Genomic DNA, 15,545 nt, shown 5'->3' on the forward strand with positions numbered 1-15,545 from the left:
AAATAAAAAATGCTTAAACAAACATTGATATTATCCATCCAAATTAAAGATGACAGGCTGCACTCAATTCCCCTCCCCCCGCAGTTACATACTGCTTTTAAATTAACATGAGCTGTGTCAAAGCACCAGTGAAGGTCACATCGTGTCTCCCTTTAAACAGACTCCAGGGTAGCAGGAATTTGTGGCTTCTACCACACATAAGACACAGCTAGCTCCACCCACTGCAATAAGAACTGTGCTCAGGGCAACGTGGCTGTCAGCTACCTCAGCCTCACAGTCGGGCAGGCTCAGCTAAGCAGCCAGTGGATGCTTGTAACCCGTGATATACGCAGTCCTTAGAGGCCCCAGCACAGATTGTTTACCAGAGGGTAGTAACTGAAAAGGCGGTGGCTGGGGAGGGCTGGTAGGGGAGAGGCTAGAGGGCTCTGCTCAACCATCCCCCTTCACAATTCAGCCAAGGTTCTGTCTCAATAAAACATCTTTATTCTGTACATTATATATAGATGCCAAGGAAATGGAAGCCATCCCTCTGCATTAGAGAATCCAAGACAAGAGAACAGGGAGCATGGAAAGCATGGCACTGAGAACAGTCACGCCACAGAAGGGGAGGGTGGGGGGAGAGAGGGAAGGTGCTCAGCCCCTGTCAGCTCTTCCAGGGAAGGGAGCAGCAGCTTGAGTATGTGGCAGTGCTGAAGGTTACCCCAAGGTCACTGCAAACAGCAGGAGACACTCACCCTTCCAGGGCACCATTATTTGTATTTACACAATAACAAGAGAGGGGAGTGCTCACTGGGACTCTGTTCTCCCTGCAGGAGCACATGAGGGGCACACACTGTAATGGAACTCAGCGCTAAGTGCCAGGGCTGGAATGGGAAGGGTCCCCCTTTCAGACTAGCTGAGCCAGCAAAGCAGTCGTGTGCAAGGGGACTGAAAGGGAGAAAAGACAGACCAAGCCTCCCTCAGCACGAAGTGTGCAAGGTACTACCAGCAGAGTGAATACATTACCTCCCCCAGGGAAGAGGCAGTGCCTCCTCACAGCTAGCTCAGTTGGTAGAGCATCAGACTTTTAATCTGAGGGTCCAGGGTTCAAGTCCCCATCAGGTGGAGGAGGGATCCTATCCCCCAATTAAGGAGGCAACTCTTCAGTACCTTCCTTGACAATGCTGCTATTAACAGCAATTGCATGACAGGCTTGCCCTACAGGTCCCAGTCTAAGCCAGGATTCCAGCACAGAACACGGTGGGAGAAAGCACAGGAGCTTCCTCATAACCCTTCACAGGGGAGGAACAACTCTCCTCCTCTCCCCACTGATCAGCTTGGTGCACTTGAACAGCTTGCGGGCAGGAATCCCCTGCCCCCGCCTCGCAAGGCTCCTCCAAACAGCAAGGGCAGGGCCTGTGGCAGGGAGAGCTGCTGTGAGAAGCTCAGTCTTGTGTGCACTGCCCATGCCAGTAGTCCCGGTATGAGACCCTGAGTAGGAGGCAGCACAGCCTGGGGATTATTGGCAACACTTGGAGCAGAGCCCCCTCCCTGTCCAGACACCACACCTTGGCTCAGGCAGCCGTGCACGTCCAGCTCTATTCAACAGCCACCAGTGAAATCAAAAGCCTTCTGACAGCTATGCAGCCCCCACTGCATAACCCCCCCCCAGCGCCCCTGTTCCCAGCTGCACAGGGCTGACCCTCAGCAGCAGCTGCACAGGGCAATGCTCAGCACTTGGTACCTGAAGGCACAGCTGGGGAAACATGGCAGCAAGTGTTCCATGTCTTCACGCACCTACCGAGCCTCTGGCTGTGCTGGCTCCCACCAGCTCTCCTAGGCACTGAAACCTCAGTGGCAGAGACAAGAAAGGAAGTTTCCCTTAAGTAGAATGAGAGCAAAAAACAAAAACAAAAAATCCTTACAATAGCTTTGTCAGATGGCATCCAACAGTAAACGTCCTCCTGGGCCAGTACGGCAGCCCCCTCTGCCTCTCCTCGAGAGTTAAGGCAGGTCCCCGAGGAGCAAGCTGGGCTGCAGCAGGGAAATCCATCACAAAGCACTGCCACTAACTCAATGAAGGAGACTTCCCACAGGGGCGCTTAGTTGAAGCAGACAAGCAGATACAAGCACAGCTGTGGGCCCAGCTCTGTTCCCCAAAAATGACCTCCTGCTTGGGCCAGCAGGATGCTCAGCTGCTGCAGCGAGCAGAAGGCTAGAGGCAGAGACCCTGGCTTCATGCAGGTTCTCGAGGAGGCTGATTGCACTGGGATGTGTGGGGGCAGCCCCAGCCACCCACAAGACATGAGCACTAGGATGGGCATGGGGCTTAAATCACAATCTTGCAAGGGCTAGTCCATGGAAGAGATCCCTGTTTGCACTGGTTTGGGGAACAGCTGGGACAGCCAAGCAGGAGCCACTGAACACAGAAGGGGGGCCCACGTGGGATTAAAATCAACCAAGATTAAAAGGGCTACAAGGGTCTTGAACTTTTCTCAGGTTCCTATTGTTTGTGAACCTGAGTTTAACCAAGTCTCTGCACTCTGGGTGGCTGGGCTTCCTATGCTGTCCCAAAGGTCTCTGCCCTGGAGGGAAAAGCCTGAGACTGGAAGACAGGGGCGCACACAGTACAGGTCAGGCCCAATGCTCAGAGAGCTGCAATGGAACTGACCCTGTAACAGCGGTGGCAGCATCCCTTCACCGCTGCTCAGCACCTCAGGAGCTTTGCTTTGTACCAGCCAACAACTTCCCACCAAAGTACTGTAAACAAAGCCAGGACTCGCCTGCCCAGACTAAGGCTGCCACTGGTCTATTGTGGAGGAGGGCAGGATAATGAAAGCAGCAGACGATGGAGACAACACGCTTAACTTTCCCCGTGGGGGGTACTGAACACAGGGAGCTCTCCTGGGCTCCACCCTCACAGTGTGGAGAGGAGAAGCCCATGCTAGAACCGGACAGCAGAAGTTCCAATCACGTCCTGCCCTTCACAACTCCCCAGAACTCTCTCCTCCATTGCTGGTGTCTGGAGATCTCACAGATCTAGTGGGAGTCAGAAGGTCAAACGCCCATTCCCCAGGGTCTCCTCCAGGCCATTCTCTTCAGTGGTGATAGCTTGGAGGTCGGTGACATGCCCGATACCTTTGGTGACTCCTTCACGGAACAGCAGCTTGGCGCCAATCTTTAAGTACTCAGGATGTTTGATGAACCGGAAACGAACAACAGCCTTCTCCCCTGTCCTCAGCTTGTCCTGAGGGAGAGGAGAGGGCTGTCCATCACAAACAGGAGCATGCCCACCCAGCCCTTTGCCTCCACATCCAGGGGCACTGGGAAGTCCAAGGCAGAAAGGGGAGGAAGAATGCTAACAAGATCTCCCGAGTCTCTCCCAGAACCCACCATTTAAGGCGCCACAGCTTGAGGCCCTCCCACTAGTCAGGGCACTGTGGCAAAGGAACTCTGACTTGCAGCAAAGAGGTCTGGAGACCAGGGGGTTACTCCTCTGCCCTGCCTTGTTGAAGTTCCCCAGTGATACTAGCAGGCCAGAGGACAAAGGCAGCTTCCTGGGAGGAGAGGAAAGGCAGGACCTAATACAAGTGCCATGGCATTAGCAGGAAGGAGCGAAGTGAGATTTCCTAACAGAGGGGAGGGGAGAAGTCCTAAGGAAACCTAACAAGCCGGAGCATGCAGGGCTCTGGGACACTGCCAGAACACCCCCGCTGGTGAGAATCTCACCTTTCCATGGATCTTCTCTACGATGGCCGTCTGCCGCACATTCCCCACGTGCACAGTCACCTGGAATCCCTTTCGGAAAGTCGTGGCATGGAAGAGCAGCACGATCTCGGCTTCAAATACTGAGCAGATGGTGGGGTTCATCTCTGGGCTCACCATCACCATGCCCTGCACAACACTTCAAGCTCAAAACCTAGACCATCAGGAACAGCCCCCTTGCTGCTGCTGAACCCCACGAACTTTCCCCTACAATTTCCCCCAACCCATCTTCTGAACCCTACTTAAAGCTCCATGCATCCATCTCTAGCCTGGAGGCCAACTACCCCACCATTTGAACCAGAATCTGGCAATAGGACAGGAGTGGGGTGAGGTTTCTATTGGGGATGTGCCTTGTTTCATGTTTCTAAACTCCCTCCCCTTGAATAGGAATCTCAGAGGAAGCACAATAGCCTCCTCCTTGCCTGCTCAGGATGCTGTCAAGGTGAGGAGCCCAGCTGCAGCGCCCTGGAGATGGGAGCACAACTCACCTTACGCAGCAGGGAGCGGTCGAAGGGCCCAAGGGCCAGCGTGGCAGCCTGTCCTGCCCGAAGCACACGGCACGCGGAGCGGTTCCGCTGGATGCTGCACACCTTCAGCTGGAGGAACTTGCCATCATCAGTGGGGCCGACCACAAGGCTCTCCCCCTCCCTGCAGATTCCACTGCCGGGGACACAAGAGTAGGACGGAGTTTAACCAGAGACACAGGGAAAGACATCCAATGAGATTAACCTGGATAGCCTCTTTAAATCCCACTGGAAATGAGTCTGTCTGGACTCTCCCTCCCCAGTGTCTGACCAGCTAACTCAGGTGCCCAGCAGAAGGGAGTCTGGATTCCCAGGACTATCAGCTAATGCAGCCCTCTGAGATTCCAAGGGGTTTGACTTAGACACAGGCAACTCAGCCAGTCTCCACCTGCTCTTCCATTCTGTCTGTTCCAATAGAGGCAGCACAGAGGTGACCTGCTGCAGGTCTGGTGCTGCCTGAGATCCCCGAGAGACTGGGTGCACTCGACTAGCCCTGGAATACTGACCAACTGCTAAAGCTGTCCCACACTCCTACTGGGGCCAATGGAGCAAGCATTGCCCTGAGCAGACCTAAGACTGCTGATTTGCTGTCTCTCCTCCCAAACTACCCACCTGCTTCTTGATGAAGGACTTCTGAAAGTCCAGTGAAAGACACAACCCTCAGGAGGCCACCCAGGCTCCAACCACAGCCCTGTCAGAGGCAAAGCAGCTGCCGAGGGTTCCCACCAACACACTAGAGCCCTGCTCTGGAGACAGCCTGTCCTCTGGGCTGAGATTCCCCCTATCCTGCTCCCCGTCCTACCCAGGCGAAGCGTAAATTCAGCCTCCATGTTCACCCCCATCCCCACTTACAGGCAGCTTCCACTTTACTGCCCAGCCCGTACACGATGAATTAAATCCCCTGGGAGATCTGTCAGTGCTCAGCCCATGTTCTCCCCTCCAAACCCTAATCCCCCTGAGCCCATCCAAGTCACTGTGCACAGAGCAGCGCTCACCTGGACAGAGTTCCTCCCACAACAGTCCCCACTTCAGGCACAGTATAGATTTCATCCACCTGCAGCAGGGCAACAAGAGTAAGCTCTTTAGACTCACCATGCAACTGGGAGAGCAGCACTTCAGAACTGGAATGAGCCACCATCCACCCACCACAGATGCCCAGGGGACAGGGGCCTATAGCAGACCTGTTCCCTGCTCCAACTGTTTCCCATTTTAAAGAGTCTCAGAGTGAAGTAGACACCCAAGAGCTCATTATTCAGAGATGTTCCCAGCACATCTCTTGGCTTGCACTAAGCTGGACACTCAGATACCTGGCAGGCCCTTTCAGAAGCAGCACATGGAATATAGAGGGGACCAGCACCACTTCTAATTTCCCATCCTCCTCATTACTCCAGTGGCTCAGCACATTACCTCCCCTCACCCCAGGTCAGCTGTGTGCTAAAGGCTGCGGGCTCCGGGCAGCCGTCTGCCTCCCGGCCCCGCATGGCGGGGGTTGGGGATCCCCACACAGCAGGGTCCAGGGTCCCTTCCCCCAACCCAGCTCTCCGCTCCTGGCCCCACTTTGTGGAGGGATCTCTGGGCAGAGGGCCCTGAGCATAGGTGTTTGTGTGGGGGTTTAGGTGGGGGGCACGGTGCTTCTCAACCTGTGGCCCAGGTAACACTTTGTGGGCCGCATATTTGGCCCACAATGATAAATAAATTGAGAACCACTGCCCCAGATACAGGGGACTGCAGTGCAGCTTGCTCTCAGGTAGGTGCTCAGCTGCCATGGTAATGAGTGCAGTATAAGAACATCAGTCCAATGCCTGTATGTACCTGGAACTCTGTAAGTTGCTGCATCAGCTCCTCCTGCTCTTTGCTGTTGGTCAGAGGGGGAAGGATGTTGAGGAAAACTTTTAAGAGATCCAGGTTCTCTCCAGAAACACTGGATAGTGTGAAGATCGGGGTGATGCTGCCAAACACACAGAGAAAGGAATGAGCTGGGGGCCACAACACAGCTGCAGAGCCCATCTTGGGGAAAGTACTGCAAGGAATTGGCCCCCAAGAGGAGAATACATGAGCTAAAAGGGATCTAGCGGAGACAGCACTATGAAAGCCTCTCCAGAGCTTGGCCCGGGCCATCTGCACCCAGCCAATCCAGGCTTCCTCACTGGAGCTGTGTCTCTAGGGTAAGCAAGGAACACATTCACCCCACTTTCAGCCACTGAAAAGACCTGGGAGAGGGGGCCATGTGTGGAGGAGCTGAAGGAATGAAATCTGGGGAGGAGACAGCTAATGCCTCCTAGAGATGTAGTCTCCTCCCCTGCGTGAGCGGAGCTGGTAAAATCCCAACAGACTAAACTCAGCTGACTCCCTCTGCTCCTTTCAGAAGAGATTAAGGTTCCTTACTTGGGAGACTGTGCAAACTGCTGTGCTGCCGTGACAGCGTCATCGTCCGAGTTCACTAGCAGGGGCAGCTTGTTGCAGCCCGGCTGCTTCAGGATCCGCTCCAGCTGCTTCACTGTCCGTTCCCCGGTGGCTTTGGAACACAAGTCCACTTTGCTGACGACAATGAAGAAGGGAACCTTGAGGGCCATGGCCAGGCCCAGGTGCTCCCGCGTGGTACCTGCTACAAGAAACAAGGGAGAGCTCAGCTAAAAGGAGCATGGGCACCAAAGCCACCTGCTCGCAGGATGCCAGCATCTCCCTGCCCAAGAAGTGCCCCATGGGCCCATCAAACAGATGAGGATGGAACTGTGGTCACTTCACCTGCTCAGCATCTCAGGCAAAGGCAAGGGGGCACAGCTCTTTAACCATCATTCCAGAAAGACAGATCAAAGCTTTTCTGGGTCAAGGCACCTGCTTCTGCTCCATTAGGACCCAGGAGTTTCTCTCCAGAAGCTAATGGATTAGTCAGAAAAGTGGCTGTCCAAATGGACAGGGGAAGGTTCTAGTTTACTTCCTTTAACATGCTTTGGGATCCAATATACACCACTAATATATCAAGGTGATTTTTCCCTGACATGCTCAGAATGCCCTCAAATGCTACCCAAAACTTTCCTGCCCTGGTCACAACCCTCAGCAATAAAATCAGAGCTCAGGTACCAATGGTGTATGAGGCAGCCAAGTTCCCAGCTCATCTGCAGCACCCACAGGTGCACTGGAATCACTGGGCTACAGAGAGTCAGGAGGGAATTGGAATCAGTATCATTTTTTCCAACTACAATCACCCATTAGCCAGCAACTACCACTCTTCAAGTGCCCCTAAAGCATCCTGCCAGACCCTCTGTGCTTTTCCCAAGGCTGGCTCATGGTGCACTTACCAATGCCGGTGTTGGCGCTCACCACCAGCATGGCAAAGTCTGGGCAGTAGCTGGTGAGGCCGAATATGGTGGTTTTCAAGTACTTGTGGTGGCCAGCCAGATCAATGAAGGTGATCATCTTGGAGGAGCTCTCACAGATCTCTTCTGCCGTCCGTGAGTCACTATAGTTCACCACCTAGAGAAGACAAGGAACCAGAGACTGAGGTATGGGGTATGCAAAGGAGGAGGCAGAGGGAAGAAGAGACAACCCCAACCATACCAACTCCATCTGAACAGAAACAAGTGCCAGAGGGCTTGAGATTCTGCACCTGGAAAGGGACTAGGCCTGACTATGCAGGCTGCTGTGGCTATACTGTAACGTCAACCCTGTACACCACTAATCTGGAGGCAAGAAGCAGGACACCAGAACAGATGCCTGTTCCAACTGGACAAGCAACACCTTCTCCTACCACCTCTAATTACAACTTGATCACTCCTAGGCTCTCTGCTGCAGCAGTAGGGGGCACAGAACTCCTTTGTTGCTGTTGAGTCAGTCCTGCTCCGCCCACTGCAGTGAGGGGCAGCACAGAGACAGGAGGGCAGTCATGTTCCTCCCACTCCTCATAGGGAGTTGGGCGTCACTCTCTCCGCACTGCTGCGATAGCACTCACGCTCCATACCTCTCCTTTGCTATTGAAGCCAAGGATCTCAAAGCTGATGCTGGATGTTCTCCCTGACTGGATCTCATGGAGGTGCCGGAAGAGATTGAGGCGGGCTCTGCCCCGCCCATTATCCAGCTCACCCTGGGTCAGGACACCCAGCAGCGTTGACTTCCCTGAATCCACGTTCCCCAGCACAGCCACTCGCAGGTCTAGGAACTAAAGGAAAAAAAGAGTCAGAGCAGAGAAACCACGGGGCAACCTGCACCTGATGCACGGACAAGAACCTCACAGGTATGGGTGGCACGTGCTCAGCCCATGTCAGCCGACATGCCCCACATGTTCCCTCCAGAATGGGCTGAGAAAGGCAGGGATCGCTATGCAGCACTTCTTTTTAGATTCTGACCATCCCACGATATTGTAGACTAGGGTTTATGACTCCACCATGCCAAGTATGATGTCCTATGCCAGGTCTATGACATCACAAAAAGGTCATCTACACACTTACTGCAATACAGATGTCAGATCATTCCCCAGTCTCCAAACTGGGCTGGATTAGAATTGGTGCTGCGGAGGTGAAAGGTTTCATATCCCATTCCCTGGCCCAGCCAGCCTCCCTTGTCTGGGGTAAGTTGCAGCTGGTACCCGGAGGATGAAAGGCTCAGCCCCCTTTTGGTAGCTCTTTAGCGTGTGCCCTGTGAACGGTTATAATGTGAAGTGGTTCCAGGGGGAAGGGTTCCCATCTCATCCCAAAGGGAAACCTCTTGAATGGAGTCTGGGAGTCTCCAGTACCACAGGGCTCCCAGGTCAAGGAGAGCAACCCAGCCAAGGGCTCCCTACCTGCTGGTTATCAGGGACCTTCCGGACAAGAACCTCTGTTATCTTTCTGGGAACATCGCTGTCATAATCTACCTCGCGCTCCCGCAGGATGGTGATGTCAGCTCCGACCCTGCAAAGGGGGCAAGAGGGAATAGCCTGGGGTGAGCTAGTACATGACTGGCCCCTTATCCAGGGCATCACCTGGCCGGAGCACCATAAGGGACCTAGGAACAGGACTGAAACTGCAGGGCAGGTTGGAGGCTCTGAGAGCAGCAGGACAGAAGCCTCAGACCTTCAGACAGTTTTGCTATTTTTCTAATAGCAAAAACCCCAAAGCCTCGGCAAGGCTGGTTTCCCTGGCCTGGGGCCTCTCTGAGTGTGAACTGGACAAGGTCCTAGGCTCTTGGCTAGGAGATATGTTTCCTTGATCTACAGGCCTTTCAGAGGAGGGGAGGAAGAAGAAAGAGCCACCTTTTGGGGGTTGCGGGGAGAATGGGGCAGAGCTGGGTTTCTCTGGCCCAGCAGAGGTTAGAGATCCTCAGAAACGTACTTTTCAGCCATCCGGCGCAATGTCTTGAGGGAGGCACGCATCTCTTCCTCTGACAGGCCCACCAGTAGCCCATTGTCCTCCACGCCAATCTGGTAGACAGCCTCACCCCGGCCTTCCTGCAGCCGCCACTTCATCTGTGTCACCAGGTGCTCAAAGCGATACTGCGAGGGGTTCACCAGCTTCAGCTGCTCGAGGGAGGGAGCGGTTACAATTGCTGCCTGGGGGCAGAGAGAATCCCATCTCCCTGGGGCAGTGACTCCCTAACCCTCTGCCATGGAGCAATGGCCCCCTCAGCAGACCCACCTCTGGGAAACACACTCCGAGTTAACACCTGCAGAGGAGCCAGTGGGATAGGAGAGAGAAGGTTACAAGAGAGACAAGAACTTCTGTAGCAGAACATTCCTGTATCTTGCAGATGGCACCTGAAAACTGGCTGGTATGAGGGAAGCACTGGATTAGGGAGCCTGTGCCATAGGGCCCAAACCATTTGTGCTCTGGCCTGAGTGAGAACGGCAGGACTGCCCCAAAATACAACTGGAAAGGACATAAATGGCACCTGTAGCTCTGGGTCTTTAAGGAAAGAGAGAGGGGGATGAAAAGATGGACTTTGCAGGGCAGAGTGACCTCTACACTGGTCAGCACATGGGACACAAAACACCCCTCCAGAGTACAGTCCAAAGGGATTCTGCACTGCACGTTCTCTAGCATCCAGTTTCTCCCACCAGGTTCAGAGAACCCAAAGTGAGATGAATAGTGCCCTACCTCAGGCCCACCCTCCCAAGGGCAAGGCTAGGATGGTTCCCTTTTGAGTATCCCCCTGGGCATGTCCCCCATACACCCGCTTTGCTCAATTCATCCCCTTGGACCCGAGGTTACAGGGTAACTGGTCGGGAAGAGGATCCCCCTTTGCATTCCCCTGAGGACTCACCTTGTATTCTATGTTCCCATCTTCTGCCTGGTTAAAGAACCAAATGAGACATGGGTTAGCAACCACCTCACCACCCCAAGCACTTTTCCCAAACGCCCTTGCCCACCCCACATGACTTCCCTAACACCATGGAGCCCACACACCATTCCGGGTGGCGTGGAATGACACATGGATAATCAGCTGCTGCTGCCAGCTTCGTAAGGAGAAAGAAACTGCAGAGAATTCAACATACATGCTAAGATATAGCCTCCCTGCCAGAGCTGCAGTCCCACGCCGTACTGGAAACTACCACGTGCACGTTGCTGCTGTTTGCGCTACAAAGCAGCTGGGACACTCTAGTATGAATGCTGGGAGGCCAAAATTAAGGGGTCGTACTGGGAATGGACAATCTTTTTAGTGCTAGCAAAAGGAAGTGCCCAGTTAAAAGACCTCTATGTCCACAATAGGCACAGCCCGGGCAGTGGAACGCACAAGCCTCTTCATTTACCTCCCAACCCTGCCCTGGAGTCACTCTATGTAGGGGTGTGAGGAGAGTTCATTCTCCATGGCCCAGTCAACTCCTTGTGCCTCTGCTGAGGTTACCAGTGATTGCGTGTTCTCCTAGGAAGTGGTCCGAGACAGTGGCTCTCAACTTTTCCAAACTACCGTACTCCTTTCAGGAGGCTGATTTGTCTTGCATACCCCAAGTTTCACCTCACTTAAAAACTACTTGCTTACAAAATCAGACATCAAATTACAAGTGTCCCAGCACACTATTACTGAAAAATGTCTTACTTTTTCATTGTTAGCATTTTGTTATAAAATAAATCAGTTGGAATATAACCATTGCACTTACATTTCAGTGTATAGTATACAGAACAGTATAAACAAGTCATTGAAATGTCTGTATGAAATTTTACTTTGTACTGACTTCACTGGTGCTTTTTCTGTAGCCTGTTGTAAAACTAGACAAATATCTAGATGCGTTGATGTACCCCCTGGAAGACCTCCGCATACCCCCAGAGAGACATGTACTCCTCGTTGAGAACCACTGGTCTGGAACACGCCACCCCACTTTATGTTACACAGAGTCCATTAAAAGTCTTATGGGAACAGCTTTATTACTTGCTAGCAAGCTGGGCCTGTCTTGGGTCTGGTAACCTGCGGCAAAAGGTTCCATATCCCTCTCCCCAATCTCAAACCACCCAGCTCATCCTCCCCTGATCTATACTGGAACTGGTGACATGGAGTAAAAAGCTCTTTACTCCTAAACCCAAGCCTAAGCCATCTAGGGACCTTCAACCCTAACAGCATTATACCGCTCTTAAATCTGCATTCAATACAAGAGAACCAGACAACTGATCCAGCATTGAGCTGGCCTATCAGAGACTCCCACCTTTCTTGACAGTGACTGCATCCACTGCTCACTGTTCCTCTCTCTGACCTCTCCCCATAAGCATGCATGGATGCCCCCCAGTGAGAGATGCTCCTCACAGCCATGAGAAAGCAAGTGCTATTGATCAACTTGTGGTAAAACAAACCACTCACTGATCTGACAGCTCCCGAGAAATATGAGCCAGGAGCTTCCCTGGGCACAGAAGGGTTTCCTCAGGAGGCCAGATCATTGTAGGCAGAAATGAAAAGACGTATTAGCTCATCAATTCCGTTCCAGACAAGGCAGGATTCAGCCCCCAGAGAGAAGACATGTCCAATACTAAACTGGATCCCCCACTGATCTCAGTCTACAGGTTACAGAGACAGGACTGGGTCCTGCAGGGAGCCAGGAACTCCAGTGGAAAGAGCAGTAAACCAGATTGACAGCAGTGTGAAAACTGACCTGCTTGGATTTCAGCTCTTCCTGAACTACAACTGCCCTGCCAGCTGGCTTCTCTGGAAATATACAGCTCCCTCTCCCAGCACGTGGATCTGCCCAGCAAGGGAAAGTAAAGCCCCCGCCCTGCATTCTAACTCAGCCCCTAACCAAAATAAACGGCTTATGGTGGCAAAGGGCCAAAGAAGTAACTCTACTCTTAAAGTTGGAGCTTCTTAGCAAGATAGGGGCACTGGTAAGAGGGTCCCATCTGCCAACCTCTCCCACCCATTAGCCTTTCAGCTCTGGATACTGCATCAGTATCTGCATTGTCCTCTGAACAAGGGTTTTGTGCCTGTCTCATAGCAGCTGAGACTCTAGTCTAGTGCAAGAGGTACAAGGACAGTGACAAGTCTAGACTTGCTGGACAGTGGTGCAGGCAGGGTGTCTGGGGACAGGAAGGAAGAGATACTGAAGCCTTAGAGGACTGTCCCTCCTACAGCTGAAAGGCACAACAGCCAGGTCACTGCAGGGAACAATCCTGTCCCTAAGGATGGACTATTTGGGACTCAGTAGGGATTAACCTGTTCTAGCATCTCTGTTCCTCATCCCCCAAAGCAAAGCATCCTGCCTTGGACAGAAGTACCTGTCCCGCACCTCTCACTTGGGACTTGGCACCCTGATGTTTTTGAGGATGGTGTAAATATCCTGTGATGAAACACAGGGCCAGACTACCAATGGTCCATGGCAAACCTCATGCTCCTCAAGCAGTGGTATCCATCAGCCCCAGGCCATTGGGAATTGTCTGAGCTCCAGCAACTAAGATAGCCACTTACCAGACTCATTTTCACAATGCAGCAGGAAAACCCCATCAGACATGGCACCATCTGCTTTGGAACCACCTCTCACTTTACCCAGGGTTTGGTCTGGACCCTCTACAGGGTGGAATCCCAAACTCAGCAAATATTTGCTAACTCAAATTAGCAGTCCAAGAGGAGTTGGGGTGTCACTGGGCCTGCTGAGAATGTGTTTCCACAGAACATGGCAGATCAAATCTCAGCAATGGAAGGGAACTGGGCATCTTGGACTGTGTGCTGAGCTGTCCGGCAGAACCTATTCCCGAGGCTGTAGCTATCAGACTGCAAATTGCACTCAAATGACATGCTAGACAAGCAGACTGTGCACCACTAATGCCAGCTCACTAAACACCAATGGCGTTTAAGTACCTCTGTGGGACTGGCAGCACAAGAGAGTAGCACTGCCACATCAGAGCTCTACAGAGGGACTGCCCAAGTGTCTCCCTCCACAAGAGGCCAAGCTGCCAGTATTCATTCATCAGAGTAAAAGGCAGAGAAGGCAAAATGTGCTAAACACACTCAGGATGTGGCCAGGGTGGGAAAAAGGATTTAATGTGGCCTCATGAACCACCCAAGCTACACTAAGGCTACGTCTACACTGGCAATGGAATGACAAAAGTTGTGTCTTTCAGAGGTGTTGACACCCCCTCTGAAAGACAAAATTTTTGCTGACGAAAAGCGCTGGTATGAACAGTGCGTTGTCGGCAGGAGCGCTCTCCTACGGACAAAGCTAACAGCGCTCATTGGGTGTGGAAGTTTTTTGTCTACAGACAGCGACTACACTATTCGCCTTTTGGCAACACAGCCCCGTCACTAAAAGCTGCATAGTGTAGACATAGCCTAATATTCTAGTGCCTTAACAGCAGATACACATCAACGCATTCTCCTCAGTTGACTGAACAGGATCCACCCTCAGGAACTGCTTCCAATCTAGTTAATAATCATGAAAACCTATTATGCTTTTCCACACCTACAAGGGTGGGGGCTAGTGAAGAGACAGGAAGAGACAGCAAGAAACTAGAGTCACACACAAAGAGGGGCAGGAATTCCTCTGCTAGGATCCCCAGCTGACCATCATTTTCTCTTACCCGATGAAAAGCCCTCCTCCATAACCTTTCCAAGCCTCAGCTCTCCTGCATCCAGCACATATATTATCTTGTTGTCACTGCCTTACATCATCAAGGCCTGAAAATTTCACTTGCCTGTGACTTTTGGAAGCATTGGCTGGCAGGGAGCGAAGCCACCAATTTACACAGAAACTAACCTATCAATTAAAGTTTTTCCTAGCCTTTACAGTTGCAAAGGCACTTCCAAATGTGAACTGGGTATAAACCGAGGCAGACAGCCAGTTCCAGTGACTCGGTCACAACTCAGAGCTTCAAAAAAGTGAAAAATGACTAGAGCTTTATTCGGTTTTCCCCTACTTCTCCTGGAAAGCCTGAAGTAAACGAGAACCATACGAGTTTCTCTCTCGAGCGGCTTGGCAAGCTGCAGCGTGAGCAGAGGCAGGCACCGGAATTCTCTGCCAAGGGGGCTTTGAGAAGGCTGATAGGACAGCAGAGACTGCGTCCCCACCTCCAAAACTTTTATCGCCAGCCGAGGGGCACTAGAATTGAGATAAGGCCTTTCTGGACTCCAGGACACAAGACAGCTGCACACACAGATCAACCCCCCACAATTCCACAACCCCCCGGCCCCGCTAACACAACCCACACCAATGCACAGCGACAAGGACCCTCTAGCCCCATTAACGCCCCCAGCCAGGGGAATCGCGTCACAATAATGACAGCACTCGGCGCTGCCCATCGCCACGGAGCAAATGCTAATCAACGAGACGAAAGTTACCCCCAGCCCAACGCCCCCCATTCCCCTCCCCCGCCAGCCCCCCACCCTCGCCCCGCCCCGCCCCCACCTGCCCTGGCCCGCGCTCACCTCCGGCGGCAGGTAGGGCGGGTTGTTGGCCTTGCCGCCCCGGTTCCTCCCGCTCTTCTTCTTCGCCCTGGAGCCCCCGCCGGCCCCCGCCCCCCCGCGGCCGCGCAGCGCCCCGCCGCCCCCCACGGGCCGGCAGCAGCCCCCGAACAGCTCCGACACCCGCGAGTCCATCCCGGCCCGGCGCGTCCCAGCCTCCCTGCCCCGGCAGCCGCCGCCGCCCCCGCCGCCCCCCGGCTCCAGCCCTTCCAGCTGCCTCCAGCCTCTGGCGTCAGAAACAGCCGCGGGGCGCCACGGGAAACCGAGTGCGGGCAGCTGCCCATGACTACAACCCCCAGCATGCACCGCGCCGCATAGCAATCCCAGCATACATCGCGCTCGCCACGCCTCTCTCCCTCTGGGGGCCTCCTCGCAAAGGACCACGGGCGCAGCAGTCCCAGCACACAGAACTACAGCTCCCAGGGTCCA

General features: G+C 53.3%; 1 protein-coding gene and 1 non-coding gene across 3 annotated transcripts; one reads left to right on the plus strand and one right to left on the minus strand.

Moving 5' to 3' along the window:
• Positions 1–460: 460 nt before the first annotated feature.
• GTPBP2 (GTP binding protein 2) lies at positions 461–15,251 on the minus strand. Of its 2 annotated transcripts, none has more exons than XM_077813575.1 (12): positions 15,081–15,251; positions 10,503–10,529; positions 9,575–9,759; positions 9,046–9,154; positions 8,227–8,424; positions 7,568–7,742; positions 6,654–6,873; positions 6,081–6,216; positions 5,264–5,322; positions 4,233–4,404; positions 3,709–3,873; positions 461–3,226 (listed from the first exon to the last, which is right to left on the minus strand). In XM_077813575.1, the coding sequence occupies exons 1-12, from the start codon at positions 15,249–15,251 to the stop codon at positions 3,029–3,031; spliced, it is 1,815 nt and encodes a 604-aa protein (XP_077669701.1). In that variant the 3' UTR covers positions 461–3,028. The 2 variants fall into 2 exon arrangements, with proteins under 2 accessions (XP_077669701.1, XP_077669702.1); XM_077813576.1 differs by lacking the exon at positions 15,081–15,251 and adding an exon at positions 14,237–14,605.
• Positions 1,028–1,109, plus strand: TRNAK-UUU (transfer RNA lysine (anticodon UUU)). Its single transcript has one exon. It is a non-coding gene; the product is annotated as a tRNA-Lys (tRNA).
• Positions 15,252–15,545: the final 294 nt, after the last annotated feature.

This window comes from Eretmochelys imbricata, chromosome 3 (assembly GCF_965152235.1).
Source record: "Eretmochelys imbricata isolate rEreImb1 chromosome 3, rEreImb1.hap1, whole genome shotgun sequence".
Classification (NCBI taxonomy): domain Eukaryota; kingdom Metazoa; phylum Chordata; order Testudines; family Cheloniidae; genus Eretmochelys; species Eretmochelys imbricata.